A 22,917-nucleotide genomic window follows, 5' to 3' on the forward strand; every position below is an offset into this window, starting at 1 on the left:
CACTTTTTAATCTGGCTTGTCTGATTAGCGCATCCCTGTGAAGCTGCCTCGAATGACCCGGACTTCCTCGTCCCAAATATCATTTCACGAACGAGTTATATGAATGGACAAAGTGAGCAGTGAAAGTCAAAAACACTAATAATGTGACCTTGAAATGAAAACAGTGTTGATCTATTAACATGTCATCAAAATGTATTTAGTTTTTTTGCCCCAATGCATTTTCGGTATAATCTTCATGATAAAGCTTTAGGGGCACATCTAGGCCAAAGCAAATGGCAAATCATTTTTTCATTGACACAAAAATCTTAAATCAAAATCCCCACACAGCAACATTAAAACAAGCAAACTTCGGCAGATGACACCTCATGAATTAATTATAAACGTATTGGAAAATTGTTTTGTGATTGAGGCCAAAGAACCATAAACAATACTGGTATGCCCATTTTCATCTGTTGAGATCTGTTGTTTAACTTCCTCAGATTTAAAAGTATTCAAATCCCAAATGATGTCCTTACCTGGAATTTACTCTCAGTTAGCACTTCTGGGAAGTTTCGGCTCAGTGTCTGTTTCCTATGGTACTGGTTGCTATGAACATTTGAAATATAAAAACCAGGGATTTAAATGTCAAAAACTGCTGTAACTGTCAATTTTTGAGCTACCACCATGTAGTACAGTATAGATCATTTTAAAGAGAATTTTGTGTAGAATTAGAATATATGAATATCTCAAATTTGCTTTTTACTCACATAAGCCTGTTTTCTGAAAAATGTATCACATGAATATTCACTATTCACATAATTCTTTTAATCAACCAAACATGTCTCCAAAATATGAAAATAAACATGAATGTTTATCACTCCCCCCTTTTTTTTTAATATTGGTTTAGCAACTCCACCATCTTAAGACACATGTATCACTCTGACCTAACCACTTCAACATATAGAATGCTTGGCCTTGGTCCCAGTTAGCAAAAAGCTTTTTACTGGCAAGAGGGGGTGAGGTGCTGATCCCAATCTGCTATCCAGCAAGAATCTGGAAAAGTCTTTTCATACACAAAAGAGAGAAAGGGACCTTTAAAGAGAGCAGAAGGCGTTTGAGTGTCTTGCTCATTGCAATCTCAGCCCAAGTCGGCTGGAATTATCCTGCATTCACCCCTCAAAAGTGTCCCTCTGATGGATGGGTGTTCCATGTTCGCACAGCCAATGAGGAGTGTTCAAGCGTATGTAGCCTCTTCCTGACTCAGAAAAGAAGTAGGTGGTTTAGCCATTAGGGCCAACTGGATCCACACCCCTTTTATTATGAGACTCGGGACAAAATAAAAGCCTCGCAAGAAACAGATTGGTGAATTTTTATGTGATTTTTGTGGGCCCCCAGCGGGACGACACCCCATCAACAGATTTGCCTTTTCTTCTCTTGTGCCCCCAAAAAGGGAGTGTCACAAAAGCCCGGGAGTTCTGCTCCATTTGATCCCGTGCAAAGCATATGTCCATTCCAAACGGCTTATATTCTGGACGCAAGATGGACTGCCTTTGGGGCCATAGAGAGCCTCTCTGCCCACTTGACTGTGTTACAATGCCTTCAAACAAAATCACTTGTCAGGACTCTTCCCTTTTTGGGAGTGTCTTCATCCCCCCCACCTAACCACCCATCCAGCTCCTTTTCACTTCAAACATGTTACTCTGATGTTGCAGACACATTTTTTTCTAATGTTTTACACTCCATATAACCTGCTGTGTGCGGTGACCCCCCCCCCCCCCCCTTTTTTTTTTTAATCCCCGAGTGACATAATTGATGGACCCAACAACTTTGCATGGGTGAATTCAGCACCAAGGCCTTATGTCACAAGTACAACAAACTACGACATGAACACAAGTTAGAGTTAGCATTTTATTATATAGTTTAGATTCAGAAACCAATAACGATCTACATCAGGGTTTCTCAAACTTTTTTAGATTAGGGACCCCTTTATGAAAGCAAATTTTTCCAAGGACCCTTATTTGCAACTGTTTGCGGAAACAAAACAAAACAAAAAAATCATTTAAGCTGAACATAAGTGGCCTTTCTGTTCACCAACAGATTCTATTTGACAAGTATATTTGTTACTTTTCATCCATACTGAAATTTACAAAAAAAGCAAATTTGGTTAATTTCCTGCAAACGGGTCGCTGCCAATTATTTAGTCAAAAATAGCATTAAAAAATAAAATGCTGCTTTAGCTGGGCTGGCTTCATCACCTTGATAGCTAGTAATTGTAGATTAGACAAATTTCTAAATGATTAAATTTCTAAAGATATAAATATTATATAACATATTTTTAGAAATTCAATATTTTATATATATTATATATTATATATATACTTTGGTGAATTAAGCAGGCAAGAACAACAAATAGTACCTTGTTGTACTGTATTTTGGAAAAAGCCTTGAATGGCAAGTTGAAATAAGAGCCATCTTAAATAATGTCATACAAAGCAAACGGTAATACAATGTACACTCACACATACACATTTTTACAGCTATACTTACTTACATACATTGGCATAATGCATTTCCTAGCCCCTAAACAACCATCAGAAATGATTGCCTAATCCTTACCCTGACCTCAACCCTAACCCAATTCAAACCTATACACTAAAAGCAAGTCCAGACTATCAAAAAGTGGTCTGAACAAGGGAGGACCGGCTAAAAAATCCTCATTTCTCCTAAATGTCCTCACCATGTTGGTAGAAAACTCAAAACAGTTCTTACATGTATAAAACACACCCACACACACTTCAGTCATGTCATAGAACAGTCAATGCTTTTTGCCATTTTTCCATCCTGGGCTTAATATCAGTTTGCCACCAGTGGAGAGTTTGCCCTCAGGAGCAAAGTAACTCAACGGCGGCGTGTCACAAACACACAGATCACTCGTCCGGACGACGACTCGGCCTGACGGGATCACGGGTTGCCAGTTGTTTATGTTTGCGAGCTGAAGCTTTCCATTTTCCCCCAGCAAGGTACCTGATGCCTTTCTCCCCCTGCGGTCAAAGCAATATTGCTCTCTTGTATTAGCACGGAGAGATTGAGACAGCGAAGAGGTTGCCAAACTCCCACTTGGCTCGGCTCGGTTGAATCAGATATCATTGCAGCTGGGCTTGTCAGATACACCGGTTGACACTTTTGTGAAATGTTGTTTGAACCTGAAGCTCGGGTGTTAAATGCAGTATCGGGACATCCCGTTGTGAATAAAAGTAGAAGTGAAAACATCATCTTCTGGGTGGTAAAGGTTGAACTATTACAGAAGGGTGCAGACAAAATAACACATCATGTTGATCTATTTCATTATATGTTTGTTTTAGAAAGAAAAAAACATATTTTGGAAATCATTACTATGCTTGCGCCACTAATCATTTGGCTCAGGCGGTAGAGCAGGTCGTCCAAAAACCGTAGGGTCGGCCGCTGGAATCCCACTCTCTGAGTTGTGTAGTTGTCCTCCATCTTGCCTCCAGTGGTTGGTCTGAGGGGCCATAGGCGCAAAAATGGCAGCCATAAATGTAGTTTATCGCCACCGGTATATCAATGTTTTGAGTGCATGAATTATGTATATTTTGTTAGGATAAATGTGCTTTGTACCATTGTTATTATCATGCAGTACATTTCTTTCACTGGTATCACCTTAGTTCTGAGGTACTATATATCTAAAGATTAAAACTTTTTATTCAATTTGTCAACGGAAATACATGTATTGGTCAGGGATTTTTTTTTCTTACCCGTCTTGCGTCAGCCTTGTTAAAGACAATCCGTTTTAAGTTTTGTTTTATTCAAATGAGCCACTACTCATCCAGCTTACCTCAACTGTGTTTTGAAATGATTTTCAATAGTGGTCCGGCACAAGATAATTTAAAGCTCAGTAAAAAGCGTGTTGCTATTTGACGGCATACGCAAAGGCTTCAAAATCAAAATCTGGTTTTGGCTTGGTTAGCGACTTTAGGCTGCCCTCTAGCCCTACTTAGTGTTTGTTTACATACCTTTCTTGGAAAGAGGACGGGCCTTGTTTATGCCTCTCTTTAGTAAAATAGACAGTGTTGTATTTGGTCCTCCCAAACAATTGGGATACACTGGTCCCATTTGTCCTCTGGTTCACCTGAGGGTACGTCGGCCCTGTGTGGTCAGCGTTTGGTCGGAGGGTGTGGAGGCTTGAGGACAGCTACTGCCATCAGAGGGTAAACAGATAGGAGGAGGGCTGTGAATTTGGACGACGCAGGAAGAAAGACAAATGAATGTTGTCTGCTTCATGCTGACTGATACCGGGCTTTACCAACAAACAAACAGTGGTCTGGCTAAATGGCCTTGGGATCAGCCTGAGGGTAAACCTGAGGGTCTCCGTCAACACCGTGGAGCGTTAAATGCACGTTTTCATCTGGGAAAGCACTCATTTATTCATGATATCGGAGCTCATTGCAGAATTTATGCTCGGTAGGTGCTTAGGTAGGTGGGTACGTAGGTAGGTAGGTGGGTAGGTAGGTAGGTATTCCAACCTTTGAAAAAATAACTAGAAATCTAGAGTCTTGAGGTGTTTTTTTTATGCATAACATGTACACCAAGTATCAGATGTTTGACGCGTTGAAGTTGACCTCTAAGCAAATGTTTAAACTTTAAAACATTCTAAAATTTGTGCGCCAAACGGATACAGTGACCATCAAACGCTTTTAAATCCACCGTACATCGATGCCGCGCGGCTCGAATTGCAATGACTTTCCTGACCTGTCAACTATCTTAGGAAGACATGTTTTGATCACAAAGTTACAGCCTCCATAGGCAGAGTTATCAGCCCCGATTTCAACCGGTCACTCTAATATTTGGTGTCTCCTCTAAGTCGAATGTAATCACTCAAGGAGACAGCTTTTTTTTTCTTTGACACCTGTCTTGGAAAAGATGTAAGCGCATTACGTCGTCTGCGAATCACACTACTCTCCTTTGGAAAAAAACACACAGAAACAATCACACCTTTCTTCAGTGGGAATTAAGACAGACAGGTAGATTGTCACCAAAAAAGGCAAAGGAGAAGAAAAAGTGTCCCAACCCCCCCCCTGCATTGTGGGTGTTTTTTTTTTTTTTTCTTTAAGATAGCTAAGAAGACTCGCGAGGCGGGTGACTGTTAATGGGAAGAAATGAATGCACTTGACTGGTGGATATGACGGGAAGAGAGTGCTCTTAACAAGGCGTCACAGTCAGTCAGAGTTACAGATCCATCACTTTCACAGGCGGCTCCTAGAAGGCCCCCGACTTTTTTGTAAGGATATTCAAAGAGCTGGCGGAGTCTGTGAAGGATAGAAGAAGAAGTGCAGAAGTAGGGGTGGGTGGAAGAGAGGATTTGACTGTGGCTGACAGCGCCGCATTTAATTTGGACTGCCAGATCCTTTTTCATTTGACTCCCTCTCAACCGGCTTAAAAGCGCTGGAAGACTTTTGCGGGCGACGGTTTGCCAGGATGCCTCCGATTAGCGCTGATGTGCCACGTCACACTTTTAAGCCAGCCTGTAATTCATGTTCAACAGGGGGATACTCGTACATTACACTGTGCCGTGCGGGGCCGTGATTAATTGACTCATGCTTTAATATTGGATGTAATTTGCCCGTCCTCTGATGTGAAACTGACTGCAATGCCAGACTTACTGCCGCACGTTATGGATAGCTGCAACTGCTTAAAAACAACCCACTTTCATTTTACGTATCACACGTCTTGAACGCCATGCAACCCAGAATGCTATTTGACCCGTATCACGTGATTTCGTTGATAATAATCAAACTAGGAATGATATTTTTCAGTGTCAAACCTTTGCTATTGTACGAAATTCCTACCGATTTTAGTTTTATATATTTAATGCATTTTTTTTAAATTGATCTGTCTTTATTGTATTGAAAGGTATTATAGAAATTCACTTTTTAGCTCTACACACTGCACACTGTTACATATATATTTTATGGGTAGAATGGAATTAGAATAGAAATATAAAAGAATAGAAAGGAAAGCCTTTAATGTCTCCAACAGGTGTATAACGGAATTGGGCTTTTGGAGAGCTAAGTGCTGCATGTCACCATCCTATATGTAAACAAAAAAATACAAGAAAGTACCAATATGAGACAATTCGACTCAACTCTCTTGATTGTTTTAACAAAACAATTTTGAGGTTGTCCTATACAAAACAGCCATTTTGTGAAAAGAAAAAAAAAACTGTGAATATTGGGTCGATTTTCATTTTGGACCTATAATGGGGTTATTTCTAATCCAACTCTTTTTAGATTCTAACAATCGACAGTTGGTTTCATCCAAACTGATCTTTAATTGTATTTCAATAGTTTTGTTGTGTACTTAGCTGGAGAGATTCTCAGAATATGTGGATGTACAGTACAGGTCAAAGGTTTGGAATCACTTTCAAAGTCTGAAACGCATTAAGAGGTCAAGAAATCGAAGACAATAACTCTTGAAAATGCACAACTGTGAAATGAAAGTCAGTCTTGGTCATGAAGCATCATCCACATCATGCTGATAGAAAACACGTCTTTTGGCGAATGGTGCCTCAATTGATCTAGATTGTAAAACATATTCTGTTTGATTAACAAAGATCTCTTTTTGTACTTTTTACCTTTCAGACGATGTTGTTCTTGGCTAAAGTGGAGGAGGAGGGCCAAGTGGGTGAGGGCAGAAGAGACATGGCAGAGACACTCCTGTCTGCATTGATAGACAGACACCAGCAAAGACAGACATGGAGAGACAGGTAAGCCACACAACATAAAGAAAATGAATTTAACACAGTGACTGTCTTGAAGCAAAATATGCACGTAATGACATGTCTAGCGGGCTGCTTTTAACGGTAATATGGTCAAATGATGAAATTCCCCATGTGGATTTTGCACACAAACGCATCAAAACGTTTGGTGCTTTGTTTTCGCCCCTGGTTCTGGTACCTATCACAGCTAACGCTGCGACACGTGTGTCCCGGATAAGTCCCTTCACTTCCTTCCCTCTAGATAAGAGTGCAGAGAGCAGCACAACTGGTCATCGGTTCTGATAAAGAATGGCCACACTCGCGGAAAACACACATGCACTGATTGTTGTTTTAGCTGTTGCTTCTCATCACTCCGAGTCTTGTCTAAACTAACGACGTTCACATATGATTTCCCTGCTTATTGTCCTGCTCAGACGTGACCCTTGTGTCAAACACATATACACACACACACACACACACACCACAAATAGACACAACCCAGAGCCAAAAAAGACATTTAAAACTAGAGAGTATTAAAAAACAAAGCCTCTGAAAAATGACACACCACTCCGCAGTCTTCCCACGATGGCTGTCTTTTTTGGACGTGTCACCCCCAATTGACCCGAAAAGGTGCCCCAGTCCAGATGAGCCTTGTAAACAAGCTGTTTCCACACACCTTGCTTGGCCGCCTCGACGCCCACGGCCCTGATGGCGCATTCCAAGACGCGAGTGCTGAAAGCTAGAAGCCATCACACCATTCGTTTACCCACCCCTCACCCACTGGCCAAAACATCAGTGCTGTTCCCTCTGCCAGCGACTCTGAAGCTTACCCATAATGCTTAAAATGTAGTCACTAGTTATTTTTATGTTTAGTCATGTTTGTGTCCATATTGATAACAACGGAAGCAACAAGATAGCATCACAAATTAAATAAGTCATATCTAAATAAATAGTCCGTTACAATGTAAAGGGAAAAAAAATACAATTTCCAATTTTTTTTTGAATGCATCATTTGATACTGCTATGCAATCTCAACACAGCCCCGGACAGGAAATGCTCCATCCTTGTCAGCGGGGGCAGACATACGTTTACTCTATCCGCAGTGAAAGAGTGATTAGATTAGTTTTCAAGGAGGCCAAGCGCCACCCCACACAATGTGTTTGAACTCCAGCTGCTCCCGATATCTCCTCTCCCCCTTTACGCACGTTGAATACCCCCCACCCCACCCGACCCCTCCACTTGCCAAAAAGCCAGAGGTCATCCTTTCAAGTGGCTGTCAACAGATAGCGTTTACACAAAACTAAACACATGGCTGGGTGCAATGTTAAGTGAAACGTACTGGTACTGATTAGACATTATCAGCGTTTTTTTTTTCTCCTATTTTTATAAAAAACAAAAACAGTCACGTACAACACGTATGACATGAATGGATTCTTTAGATCAGGGGCGTCAAACTCGTTTTTGCTTGCGGGCCGCAAAAAATAAACGCTATGCCCAAGTGGACCAATAAAATCACGGTATATAGTTATATCTCCTAAAAATTTCACATTTATTATTCTGTTATTTATGACTAGGACTAACAGAAAAGGAGAATATATCACACACAAAGTGCAGATTGTCGAGCAGGACGTGATCTCCAGGGAACAGAGATAGTTGGATCAGAAATGGCAAATCCAAATGTCATATGAAAAATTAGCATTCGAGATGCCAGGTGCTAAAAAAATTCCACTGCTTGTTTATGCAGCCAAAGATAAATAAGGACTCATTTTCTAAATCGGCTTGATCAATGTGTTGATGGCAAAGTCATATTAGCTGTTCACGCCATTGCACTACTATTAAAAAAAACAAAAAAACAAAGTCAAACAATGAGGCTAAAAGCTAACTGCAGATTCACATTTGTAACAAGATAAAGATACAATACATTTCACCAAATGCACTACGTTATTATTGTACTTGCATTTATGACATGAGAGCTAGTGTGTACGCATGCTGGAGTGGATTATTGCGTGGTGACACCATGCTACGTGCCTCTACCATCCTCGTTCCCGATGTGGCCGAGCAAGGTATTTACTATGCCTTGCCCTATATCCTCAATGAATAACTAAATAAAACTCAGAGTGTAAAAACATCATTTTGGACTTGTGCAGTAGTTGGTATGTGACGTTTTGGAGTCGTGTTCCATTCAAGGGTTAAACTAATAATGCTAACAAATAGCAATCTATTTACTCCTAGTGTCGAGCTGTGTCTCGGTGGGTAATAGTTTTAGCTCACCGGTTGTGCTCAGAACGGTGAGAACTGGTACACCCCCCCCAAAAAAAGCCCAAAACCCAAATCCACCCTCATTTGCCTTGTATGTTTCAGTGGTAATGTATTCGATTCCAACAACCTTTAATTGTTGTGACGTTGCCTTCGCTGTTTTGGCTGACCTTTCACGGTGAGGTCACCTCAAGCCAACGCTCCAAAAAGCCCAGAGGTCAGGCATCTCCACAAAAAACAAAGCAAAGTGCTTTGTCACAGCGGGCGGACAAACACCGAGGGGAACAGCTGCGAGTTTTGTACTGACCATGCAAACTGCTGTAGGCTTTGTAAGGTCATTATACGATAATGAAAATCATTACAGAATTACATGGGGGTTTAGGACATGAGAGCAGCGGGGAAAAAGGCGAGGGGAGGGGCCCCGCATTGGGTTTGATAAATGGACTGTGAAGGTGCCCATCTGGCTCCTCTCTGTAGCTTTTTCTTCCTGCTCTTTTATCCACTCTCGTCCTTTACTAGCCCTATTTCACTGGCCGCCTCTGTTCTCCAGAGAGCCACTCTTTAAAAGAGAGCAGGCCTCCAGTGAAAGATTAACAGAGTGCAAACCCACCTCGCCTCGGTGCTGAAGAAAAGAGTGGGTGTGTGTGTATGTGATGGAGAGGTTGTGTGGAGGGCTGACAGGCGGAGGTGTTTATGAGCCAAGCGGCGTTTGCGCCTGACTTGGCAAACTTGGTCCTCCCATCCTTCAACTATGAGAAAAGACAGCAGATGACCTTTGACGCTGGAAACAGTTGGACCCGGATATGTGAATAAAGACATCGCAGTGGTCATTTGCGGCTCAGCGCTCAGTAATGACGCCTCTAAATCGCAACATCAATGCTGCGTTGTTCTTTTTTCCGCGGCGAACAATGGGTATCTAAACCCAGTCGATCATTTCTGGAGTTATAAATGCGCAAAGAGTTACATTTAATGGAATTCTACAAGGTTGTATCCACAATTGAACATCTGCCACCTCTTGTGTTGCCACTTAGTTTTAGTGTGTTTCATTTGCATTTTAAAAACTCGGACCTTGTAGCAAGCCAAGGCGGTGAAAGCGGACAAAAAAAAGAAAAAGGAAAAAAAGGATGCAGGCGACTAGGCCCTACTTTTTTTTTCTAGCTTGATCAAATTGTCCTTAGGTGTGAATGGAGGTTATACTTTGCCTCCAAATTCTACTTTGACTGAACTCTACACTGGCAGCGGCCACTTTTGAGCTTGCTAAAGACAACCTCAGAAATTTTCTGGAAGATAGTTTCGGAGGCTGACACTGGGACAATCGTAAAATCAGAATTTAGTAAAGTTGCATTTGTAGTGAACCAAAAATTTACTTAGATTTGAGATTTTTGTCATATTTCAAAAACAACAGCAGAATTTTTTTGTGGGAAACTAAAAAAAAAAGATACTCGTCATATTGTTTGATTTTCTTTACTACATGCAGTCTCTGTCTTGTTTAGATCTGAACCTCCATAGGTCTTGGTCTTTTCTCGACCCTCAATCTTCATCATGACCGATGACTGTTTGGCTGCCCATTTATTTCAGTTTCTGAGAGTGAATGAAGTTGTCTCTACCCAAAGACAAAGGCGGCATCAGCTGATGTGGTCAAAGGCGGCGACAAGAAAGTCCACATCTCTTCTAGCTGCACTCATCACTCAGCTGCTTGACCTTTGCGCTTCCATCAAGCTTTATGTTTCCTGCTATTGTCATCCCCTCTTGTCCTCACCTGGACGGGGAGCGACTCCATAAAAGGGCCGGTCTGTCATCAGCAGTAGGGGGTCACCAGAGGGCAGCGAGGGGCTGGAGCGTCGACGTTAAAACTGTGCCCAGTCGTGGATGACCCTCGCAAGTGTCGTATCACCCCTGAGGGGAAGCTTAGAGACCCGGAGAGGCGGTGTGGTTGGTGGGAAGAGAGACCTCCATTGGCTCACACTTCATTCCTGGAGTGCTGACATGTCTTTTGTGTTCCTTTCAAAGTCTGCTCCATTCCAACATAGCGTTTGGACAAAGACTTGGGAGACAATGGCAATACCCTGTCCCTGTTGGGATTTGCAGGACTTGTCAGTGTCACGTCCACAATTAAGATGCATAGCCTTATCTAATATGTCTAGTGTTTTCCCTTAAACAGCTACAAGTGCATTTTCTGTAAAGACAACCGCGATTCATTGTCCTCATCCTCCTTATACAGTGGGACAAAAGCCATTCCCACAGCAGGTTTACCCTTCTTACCTCTCTTTATGCGTCATGATAGGCTTCAGTTTGCGATAGTTTGTTCAGTCTAGGGACATAGAGAATCTGAAGCCTGGAAGCAGATTACACATGGATTGGCCAATTACAGAACACATTTAGAGCCAGGTAACCTTTAACAAGTCTTCACTAAGCTAGACTGATCTCATGTTGGCAGCCATTCATGTTCACCAGCTCATTCTGCTCAGGTTACTAGGAGGCTTGAATAAAACAACCGGCACAACCTGAACTGGTCACTGGTCAATTATGGGGCACACAAACAGACGAGTTACACTCACAGTCGTGTCTTTGGTCAGTCAGTAACACAGCAATGACTGCTTGAAAGTCAGCCAAGCGTACCTCTACTCCATCCATTCATACAAAGTGGAAGGATTATCCTTGTACCTCTGTTCGTCTTTTGTGCTGCCATTTCCATCACCGTTGTTTACTTGTTTCCTGTAACGTGAAGTCAAATGAAAATAGGAACATGTCATCTGTCTCTTTCATCAGCCTGTAATTAGCATGCGCCCGGCAGTCAGCCTAAAACTGGCATCTAATTTTTCTGTCTTTATCTCAGACATCCCCGTGTGGTCCCACTTACGAGGGCCACCGTGGAACAGGACTGTTTGTGAGTCTTGCTTCATTTTAAATTATGGATTCCTATACACCCCCTACTTTAGCAATCGTTCAGTTATGCACGGCACGCCCTGACCTCGGCACCCTTGCAGATGCTGCTTCTGAAGTAGTCCTTGTATTGTATCACATTGCTTCCATGCTGGAAAATACAGTACTCCAAAATGTGTGTGTCACTCTTGCAGGAATGCACTTTGAATCATTTGACTGATGAAGCTGTTCTTATGCTGACACTCAGGTCATGTATAGTCATTTACAGAGAAGTCAGTAATTTGTAGGCATTTATTGATACATTTATTAGTGTGTTTTGGTTGGAATCGGATAGCGGCTATCATGTCATAGCTAGCAAAATCAATGACAGCTTCTGTTTGAATAGAAATTTGGTCCCTTCAGAACAAGTAGAGGTTACATCTCATTCTATTGACGTCGCCCAGCTTTCATGGTTTCCCCGCTAAATGTGTACCCAACTTCATAGGCTACTGCTCTTGTAAGCGACTTATCTTTGTCTCAACAGCAAACTTTTAAATGCAAGTATTGTTGGCCAAGAAACGTTGAGTAACATGCAACACACAGAACAATGAAGAGTAGGGGTGGATGGAGAAGCCATGCTAATATCTAAGGCTAATTTTAATGAGAGGTTCTGAGGTTCATGTTAGTTTTTCAGCCTAGCTAAAGCTGTCTTATCGCAAGAATACTGTGTTGATGAACAGGGAATGGAGGAATCAAAACAGAAAAAACTAAACATAAAATTGTAAAATCACTAGAATTTCAGAGCCTCAACAGTAAATATTCACTGATTTAATCCTCTATGCAGACTGATTAGCAATGACATACATACATCTGATATTACTTTCGAAAACAGTCATCTATGCTTCATCCTATTTTCTTATCTAGTATTCGAATAACCCCCCCAAATAACTGAATTTATTTGCACTGTCAATTAAACAAGCTGTTTCTGAATAAAGAGATGGGAATTAAAACACAATTTTCAAAATCTGATTCATTGATTATTTAGATACTAGTCGCATCTCAGGAGAAAATAGTTATTTTTGGTGTACCATCCAATGGAAAAAATGATTATGACCCTTGTGTTTGTTTCCTCGCATCTGCTTGACTGAGTCATTGAAAAGCTGCAGTGCCATGTGGAAGTAAATGTGCCACTAAACGTCCCACAGATATTTAAAGAGCCTTACTGCGCAGACGCTCGCCCATTAAGCCTTTTTTTAATACGGAAACAGAATTTTGTGTTTGCGGTGACAAGTCAGGCAGAAGGAACGGGTTTTTACTTGTTTTACGGTTAGTCGGGGAAAATAAGAACATTCTTGGTGGTTAAACCCAAGATCCTAGAGAGCTGATAGAATATCATTGGGTCAGGATGTGTGGCAACAAACGTTTGGAGTGAGTGTTGCACATTTAGAATAACCGTTGGGTGTGCTCCCATAAAGTTGTTGTACGCATTGGTACGCCGTCCCTTGCTGTTAACTCCTCAAAGTTGCGTTCCCAAGCAAATAAACTGCATTCCTCCATTACGTCTTTGGGAGATGACATTTTCTTTCTCATGGGCTTCATGACAAACACATTTTCTTTCTGACAAAATTGAGTAAAATGGTCTTAGCTGATCTTAATTCGTTATACTCCTCCTTTTTTTCCGATTGTTGTGCAGACGTAGTCAGTGTTTTGATATAGCGACCTGATATATGAATGTTAGGCTTTCCTGTTTTGCTTTAGAATGAACCAAAGCTCTGCCCGGTGTGTCTTATAAATGCAAGACACATGCAAGACATGTGTGCCACATGTTCATCGCCTCCCTTTCCCCCCCTGCCACCTCACCTGGCACACACGCAACACACACTGTGAAGCTGACCCGGTGTAATTTCTCCAGTGCACGGCTGGTGACAGGAGCAGCTGCGGCCGCTACGGCAGACAGATGAAATTTTCATAACTATCTCCTCCAACTTCCATCCTCACCTTCAGGATAATTTATGACCTGCCTGCCAGCTTTGAAGAGACAATATGCTGCCTATGAAATGAAGTGCTCCGGCGCCGTAGGTTATAATTAAAGAGTGTGAAAGAGTGTGTGTGCATGCACGTGCATGTGTGTTTCCCATATAGATATGCAGTATATAAATGAACACTAACACCACTCATATTATGTGCCGTTCCTGTTTGCATGTGAGAACAATGTGTGTCGTGAGTCCGCCAGTTAAGACCCCCGGCTGTCATTGTAGGAAGCATCTCTGCCGTCCCTGTCACCTGGAGCACCTGAAGGGGGGGGTGGCGACTTGGCGAGAGGTGGTATGAGCTCACGGGGCGGTCCCCAAGCTGTCTGTGTTCATTACCTCTATGAGAATGGGACGCGGCCGGCGGGAGGCCAGACCTTTAGTCAACACTGGCTGTGCTCATCTGCCGCTTCACGAGTGTGCACGGGCTTCCGTATACTATAGATATGAATGAGTTTATTACACATAAGATGAACTTTTATCAAAAATAGAAGCTCATAAAATAATCGGATACAATTGCAGGCCGTCATATTTCTACAACAATAAATTAATAAGGAATAAACGATTCATATTTGTAAAAGTGAACAAACACTGCAAAATAGGCTAATTATAGATTATGTATTTTGACAAAAGCAGACTTATGTCTCTGAAATAACACATGGAGGTACCTCAGACATTGATGAAGTTACAGCAATTGAGGGTTGCCAAGTTGAGATCTCTAGTTTTGAGAAAAACACGTTTTATGTTTTGCCGCATTCATCTTCCAGTGGTGCACATTGTCACCTAACCTGTTATTTTCATACACTTTGTTTACAATTTCAACCTTTTGGCTGCTGGGAAATGAAAGTCTAGACTGTAAGGGGGTTGTTTTTGTAGAAATCGTAAATGGACAAAATTGGTAATTGTGTTTTATTCCTGTACATTGAGACTGCCATATAATCTGGTATACCTTTTGGTACAAACAATAAGGTACTTCAACTTTATTTAAATAACACTTTAAAACAAACATTGTTGCAAAACAAAGTTCAGGTCTTGGATTAAGAAAAATTGTTATAAAATAAGAAAGACAGTCAAAACAATACATTAATAAAATGAAAACATTAAACACCGCAAAGCACTAAAGAAATATATAATGTCTCACACTGACTAAAAAGCTGCAGAGTAAAAATGAATAAAAATAAAGTGTACTTAACAGAATAAATTGATGAAATAAAATAATAAATTATATAAATTAAATAAACGTGAACATCTCAAATTATATGTTTATAAATTTTGCGGTGTTTTGTATTGGTCCGAGTCTCAATCTAAACAGAAAATACACATCATCAGATGCTAATGTTCTCTTTCAAATATCCTCACTTGAAAATGTACTGATTTTGAAGTTATTATTCTTAGCTGTTCCCTTGTTTACAATTTGGACTGAGATACGCCTTCATTTCCATGCTTAGGATCTGTACATTTGGCCTAGCATGATTCGACGCTCATGCCAACTTCTGTAGCCGCATGAAGGAGTAGGAGAAAAACTATATTCGTGCCTCAGCATGGCACACGATAGCCCCATGTGCTCTTATTATATTTTATGATAAAATTGTTATGACTTACATAACAGCTGTTGAGCAGCCATCCAAGTCCCCAAATATGTTTTCTCGCCCAATAAAGACTGAACTTGGAGTTCTCCTGTGGCACTTTCTTGACACAACAGCTCCTCAGCCATTCCAAGCGGCAATTAGCGAGAGAATAAAGAAAAAGAAAACACAATAAAACTCCCCCCGCTTGCTCACCGATTTCCCCCACCGTCTCCCTTCCACCAATGCCAATCTGCCAGTCCCTGCAAAAATTCTATTAGGGGCAAAGTCCAAAGCTGTTAATTACAATTCTAACTAGCTTGCCTCCTGACGAATGGATGGCGATGTCGGATAAAGGGGATATCAGCGATTTCACTTCCTCGTACAAAGGCTCCCTCTGAAATGGGTCATCAATTCCGCAGTGATAAATGTCTGCTGGAGTAATGACTCTCTTATCGGCGGCGGATTACTGCAGATATTTGTAATTAGTGTTGCCACACAAGTCCCCGACAGATGTTTTTGCAGGCGGCATAATATTGAAACCTCGCTTCGGTGCTAAATGGGAACTTTGTGAGAATAATAGAGCTAGTTATAGCCATTGTTGTGCTGGAGCCGGAGGACTCGGAGGCTGCTTTGTCTGTGGGAAAGCGAACTCAGTGGTCATGTGACTCCAAGTCGGTGACTTGAAAGGTCTCGTATGTTGATTGACTAAAATGGTATGTGTGAATGGGAGTGTGATTTTTTTTTTTTTTTTTTTTTTTTTTTTTTTTTGTCCATATGCGCCCCGCAGAAGGTGGGAAAGGTTTTGACAGGAATTATGTTGTCTCATTAATTTTATGTCTCAGAAACCTGGTATCTAAATAGAGATGTTTACCCTTTTTATGCTCACTCTAATTAACATCAAATATTATCCATGTTTTCCACTGTACCATTCGTCTTGCATTGTGGTCATTGGTGAAAAGTAATTTTTAAAGTCAAGACAGCTGTGTTTTATGATTTTTTTCATTGTGGAATTCTATGCTGATCTCAATTTCCCTATATTATACCTGGTTTTAAAGCGACAGGATCCCTTTCCTTCCAAAAATGTGTGTGTAAAAAAGATAACATACTCAAAACTTACAACAGGATCTTTGCCTTTAATTTTGCCTTCAACTGTAACTGCACAGAGAGTTTGTCACCTCGCTGTAGATGAGTCCTGTCATAAGCAGCCCTTCTTAAAAGGCCATAGTCAAATATATGCATATAAATTGCGATTGGCGCAATGGCGATTGAATTACTTCTAAATATGAGTTTTAGGCTACCGATATTTCTAAACAGGAAGTGAAACATCTTGTTTACTGAAGCCACACCTCTCATCGTGTTGGCTGCCTTGTCAAGGCAGGTGTCAAAACAGGTGTTTTACCGTCATTAAAATGCAAAACAATGTCAAGAGGCCGCACTCAGTAAACCAGTATTTATAACAACAGTTCCACTCACGGGTAAAATATTTACTACTGACATTAATTGAGCTGTGTGCACCCAAAACATTTTTGCCACTTTGATGTTTTCTACGGTTAAATGTTGTAACCAAACAAACGTTACTGTTTACTTGTCTGACTCAGTGCAAAATCCCTCTTCCTCAACACCTGAACCTAAATCAAACTCAAAAGACATGGATAAGGTCAGCTTGTATTTACTTTTCTCCATCAGGCCTCTTGTAAGTCATGTTTATCTGCTTGGGTAGGTCTGGTGTTGAAAGCGCAGAATAAGTACGGAATACTAAGAAATGCACCAATGAAGGGAAATGGTGCTCTGAGGTTGTATATGGTGGTTGTATATGGATCCGTTTTATTTTATATATATTGTTTTCCAAGTTTTCGTGTCTGGTTTCCCTGGTTTTGTGTTTGATGGTCAAAATACACATTCATCTACCTACCTCCGGACCCACCAAAGACCCCCAGTCTCTGACAGACGTGTAAGCAGATGCAGCCAGAGTCAGTAATGGCAGGTGATTATAAGCAGCACATGTGCCAAACTAATTAAACCCCTGGGTTGACAGCAGCATTTGGTACCCCCGGCATCCTGGCAGGGAAGGCATTAAGATAATTGTAGCAGCAGCACAATTCACCTGCGAGAATGCGGCCAACGCGGTCATTTATTTTTCAGCAGGATGTCGCCATAGAAGTTGTGCAGTTGATTCACATGACGTGTGTCGTAAACTGTAAACAGCCGGGCCCTGCCCCTATTCAACTATGTCTTTGATGCATTATACTGGCACTGATCAATATGTACTGGGTACAAGTTTGCGCATGAGTTTCATCTCCTGGTAATATCAATATTTAATGGCATGTACAGACTGGGTCATTGCTGGCTGTTTCCCAAGAATACCAGACTAATAGGTAATGCTTTTCTCCTGAGAATTTTTGGAGTGTTGTTCACTAAATAATTGTGCTGGAATTAGTCACAGTCTTTTTGAAAAGGATTTTTCAGAGACCTCCTTTTAAGGCAAGAAAAAAATCATGTGATACAAGGCGGTTCAAATAAAAAGAAACAATGTTAGTTATATTAAAAATTGTGTTATATAACATAAAAAAGGTCTTGTAAAATGCAAGTTAAATGTAATGTAAATGATTATATATGTAACATTGCCAATATTTTAAAAAACTGATTTTTATGGCAGATTTTTGCTAAAAAAGGTTTAGACCAGCATTTATCAAATGGGGTATACAAGTATATACGATTTTAACAGGGTTTCTGCAAGTATCAAGCTAATGGTTTTTAATGCTGTTACAGGAAGAGTGCTATTTTTTTCCAATTAAGAGCAAAATATTTGGAACATGAAGCAATTTACTGTGTTAAAATGACTCATGTGCAAAACATGTTTTGCCTTCATTTAAGTTGTGTACTGACAGATGATCCTTCACCACCATCTATTTTGTGGAGTTGCAGACTAAAATATGCTTGGAAATAGTTCTTTCTGCTCTTTAATTGAAATTAATGCGGTGATAAACTCTACCAACATGAGCTGATGTTAGCCCCAACTCAAACGCTGAATGCTAAGTCATCAGACTTCCACCATCTAGCTTGTCCCATTATCATAATTACTACAAGAATACTTCAGATATAGAAATTTTACTGTTTATAGGATGCACCCATACTTTTCTGCTTCATTTTGGGGAAAAAAAAAGTGTGTCCTTTATTTGAGGAATCACGGTAACCCTGAGGAGACACCGGCTGTGTATGAGTTAAAAAAGTAATGCGATGGAAGACACTCGGGGTCGTGCCCCCGGACTTTTCTTTCATTGTCACTCGTGGGTCGCGGTGAGACAAGGACAGTGACACTCTTTAAGCCCTCTCACTTCCCGGGTCATAACTTCTCCAGCTGGTGGGTGGGACGTCTGCAGTCTTCTTCTTAAAGGTCACATTGGTGCGAGGAGGACACCCACCTGCGCGCATTCTGTGCGCGGCTACACATATTCCTCTCACACACGACGCACCTGGACTGTTAAGTAATTCGTGGGACATTCCTGCACTTGTGTGGAAACGAGTCAGACTGATTCATGTGATGGCCCGACGCTATGCGGCAGGTGTGGCCGGGCCCAGGTGCTGCGCTTGGCTGTCAAGGTGTGTGCTCTCCAGGTGAGAGGTAAATATGATGCACTGTCAGTTATTGTGACGTTATGCGAGGAATGCGAAAGGCCTCGGCGTGCACCGTCAGATTTATGTGCTGCGGTTTGGCAATGCCATTGAGTAAGGACCCCAGACAACCTTTCCCGTGTGCGTTCCCATGCTGTTAATCAATTGGGTGCGTTTGTCTTTGTCTGTTTTCCCACAGGGTGCTCGTGTTTGAGTGGTTACCTGCTTCTCGGTATGGTAATTGTTTTTGATTAAAGCTCAATTGCATGTGTAGAAAGAAGGGTGGACTAAATGGGCTTTTGTTTGAATAGTTCCACGACATCAACCTGTAATGCGGCATCGGGACCAATTGTGGCTTTGGGGGTGGTTAGCATACCTGTTTCACACACAATAGACCTGTGTTTGATTCACCGTATATTTAGCCTGCGGGGGACATATGACCAGCTGACGGTATACCCTCAGTGTTTCCTGGTTTTTCAGGGTGAATGGGGACCGAAAAACCCCTACAAAAAGTGAAATATATGAAGTAAGATGACCCCCCCAACCCTCCAGGAATTTTCATGCATTTGTCTTTGGGTACCAGAATTTGAATTTGTGAAAAAGTATTTATACTTTACATATTTGAGGCAAAGATTACTGCAGTACACATTAATTTAAATCGTACATTATTGAACCGTATACAGTAACTGTAGTGTTATCCCTTCCGTTTCCATCCCTTTGGCTGTAGGGATATTAATACTTTGTTGCTGATTTATTTATCTCATTTTTCAAAAGAACCATTGGAAAAAAACATGTGTGGATATAATAGCAAAAAATTATCAGCAAGATGTGCCATTCAGAATCATTATTGCTGAGAACCATTTTATTTCAGGCTAAAGTTGACACCCTGTTGGCATTTGGCAGCTATTTGAACCCTCACTGATGTAAAGTTCAAACGGTGGTGTCACCGATAATGCCAACACAAATTGTCGGGGCTGCAGAAATACTACATTTGTAAAGTGACCTCTTTCTTTTCTCCCCTGCCCATATCACCATCATCACTGGAAAGAAATATCTCACTTTGTCGACGTGTTAATGAGAACAGACTAAGCAGCGGCGCTCGCAGATGCCTATCAAAGGGCAGGAAACAAAAAGAGAGTGTAAGTAAATACAGATTGTAATTAGTATGACAAGGCTGAAAGAAGAGATAACGCAGAGCGTACTGCTTCCAGGGTCTTTTTTTTTCTTAATTTTTTTTTTATTTATTTATTTTTTTTCTTTCTTTCCAGAAACCCACGCTTGCACTTGCAAGCTGGGAACAAATCAAAAGGTTTTAATCAGCTTGCTACAGCACATAATGAGGAGCTGCTAAGCCGCAGCTATCCGCCGCCATCGGCCACTTACACTCTCGGCTTCAAAGAGTTTCAGACCCCCCCCCCCCTTTTTTTTTTTTTAACCCTGCGTATTCAAACCTAACAAGCCTGTATTTTGTTACGGCAAGAGACCAACAGTGCTGTATCATTAAACGTATTGTTTTAGTGACACGAAAATGACTGAAAATGACTGTCACTCAGTGGAGACCTCTAACGAGGCTGTGACATTTTTTATGACTCATTTCACCACCATCATTTTTTTGTATACAGTATGTAAACTTATATTGATAGAAAGTCCGCTTTGTTTAAATATTTGCAGTTATTAACATTTAATGTAAAGATGTTAAGTTTTTTGGTCTGAGGGTGAAATATCCAACTGCATTTGAATGCACCACATTGTGAGCTTCCCTAGTGCCGTATTAAACAATGACAGCGTAAGTAGCTAGCGATTTCTCACCATACTTTATTAATGATTGAATAGACTTTTTTTTATGGCGATGTGTTGGTTTGTTGGCAATAAAAGCGGTAAGGAGTAAAGCTTGCTGGTAGCGAACACAAATAAACACCAATCAACACAAACAAAAGCCAACTACAATAATTGCTTTGACGTCAATGTTTTATGGAAGCGTGTTTAGCACTGTTGCCTCGCAGTTCAATTCCTGCTCAGGACTTGCTCTTTGGAGTTGGAATGTTACCACCGTGCCCATTGGGGTTGTCTTTGGGTTCTCTGGTTTCTATATTCCCCAAAACACGCTCGTTAGCTATAATGGACACTCCAAATTTCTCTAATGATTCGCTTAGTATCACCGTGCATAGGTGAGTGAGACAATATATTTGAGAACGGTTCAGAGGGACACGGAGTCATAGAAAGCGGTTATTTGTGTGAGTAGCCAATAACTGAATCTTGCAAGGACGTTGGTCGGCGTCTTCAATTTTTGTGTATATACAGTAAATACAAGCGAGGGATTCCCAGACGTGCGGAAACCTGAATGGGTGAGTGCCATTTACTCAGCCGCTTCATCTGGGAAAACATATGGTGCCATTTGGAGGCCCAGACTGGTGCACGCTGTTCTCCTGTAATTAGACTGGCCCAGCAGAGCAGCAACACAAGTGCCCAGTGATAGCGGCGAGATATGCAGTGTGTAAGTGCATCACCATGCAGCACGGGGGCCAAGCGCACACATCCTGTTAACTAAATGTTCGACAACTTTGACACAACAACTTTGGCAGCCCGCACATGTGCGCTGCGGGCAATGCATGAGGGAAACATGCACGGGACCTTTATTTAGTCTGTTTACTGACATCTGAAGCAGCAATTAGGAACGCAAGAGCTTCCTTGTCACATTGTATGCCTTGCTTGCCATTTAAAAAAATATAATGAGTAAAAACAATATACAAAGCGAAGATAGTGCTTATGTAAATGTCAAACCGACACTCGTGGCAGCAGTTCAGTGAATGTCGCCTTCATGTTTAATGACCACAAAGCTGCAGATACCATCCCTATACATGTTGTTTTCGCCAGTATTATTTTTAACTTTCTGAATATTTCTGGAAGTATAGTATTTTTCACACTATAAGGCGCACCTAAAAGCCTTATTTTTTTTTTAAAGCTGATGGTGCGCCTTATAATCGGGTTCGCCTTATATATGGATCGATATTGAGATTGGGATTCGTAGATGGGGAATGAACTGATAAGTAAGCTTGACCTGTTTCTTTAGTGTGTTTACAGTTGAACACGGTTGCTCATATTGACATTGAGTTATTATGCTATTGAGAGTTTAGCGTTATTTGAGTTATTATTGTTATTACTTTGAGTATTGCTATACAGTGATTGAAAAAGTTTTAAAATATGTCATTAATTGAGGGTGCGCCTTATAATCTGGTGCGCCTTATATATGGAAAACGTTTTAAAATCTATCATTAATTGAGGGTTCGCCTTATAATCCGGTGCGCTATATAGTGTGGAAAATACGGTAATCCCAAATTGCCTACTGTGTGATTTCTATTGACTTAATAGTATTTGCAATGTTAGACGGCATACAATGTGGTTTTATTTCTTTTTTAAAGATACAATTGTATATAGTAATGACGGTTCTTTTAGTTGTCTTTGACTCTGTGATGAGGTGAGGGAAGCTTGTATGGGGGGAGCATGAGTTGCTTTGGCAGTGTTGTGGGGGTGTCAGCTGGGCCGTTGTCCTGTCAACAAGGAAACCGGCTGGCAGCTCGGCGGGACGGCCCAGTTAAAGATACACCGCTGGGAACCGGCGGCCGATCCAAAACACACAAGCGCATATACGTACGGCACACACACCCCTGGAGGGATTACGAAAGGATGGTGGTAGGTCGGGGATGCTTCTAAACTTGGAATAAAGACCTGGCTGCCTCATTTATAACATGTGACGGGACCCTACCCTCATCAGGAAAAAATAAATGCAGTTGCGGTATGCCTGCAGTTCAAAAGGCGTTCTGATCACAAAGAATATACA

General features: G+C 41.2%; 1 protein-coding gene across 1 annotated transcript in view; it reads left to right on the forward strand.

Annotated features, from left to right (window-relative positions):
- fto (FTO alpha-ketoglutarate dependent dioxygenase) overlaps positions 1-22,917 on the forward strand; it is a 141,641-nt gene that overhangs the window by 57,402 nt on the left and 61,322 nt on the right. Inside the window, exon 8 of the mRNA XM_088413839.1 lies at positions 6,636-6,760. Within this exon, the coding sequence (XP_088269965.1) occupies positions 6,636-6,760 (125 nt within the window). The remainder of the gene's footprint in view (positions 1-6,635; positions 6,761-22,917) is intronic.

The sequence above is a fragment of the Hippichthys cyanospilos genome, chromosome 4 (assembly GCF_059441005.1).
Source record: "Hippichthys cyanospilos isolate Australia breed blue-spotted pipefish chromosome 4, RoL_Hcya_1.0, whole genome shotgun sequence".
In the NCBI taxonomy this organism is placed as follows: domain Eukaryota; kingdom Metazoa; phylum Chordata; class Actinopteri; order Syngnathiformes; family Syngnathidae; genus Hippichthys; species Hippichthys cyanospilos.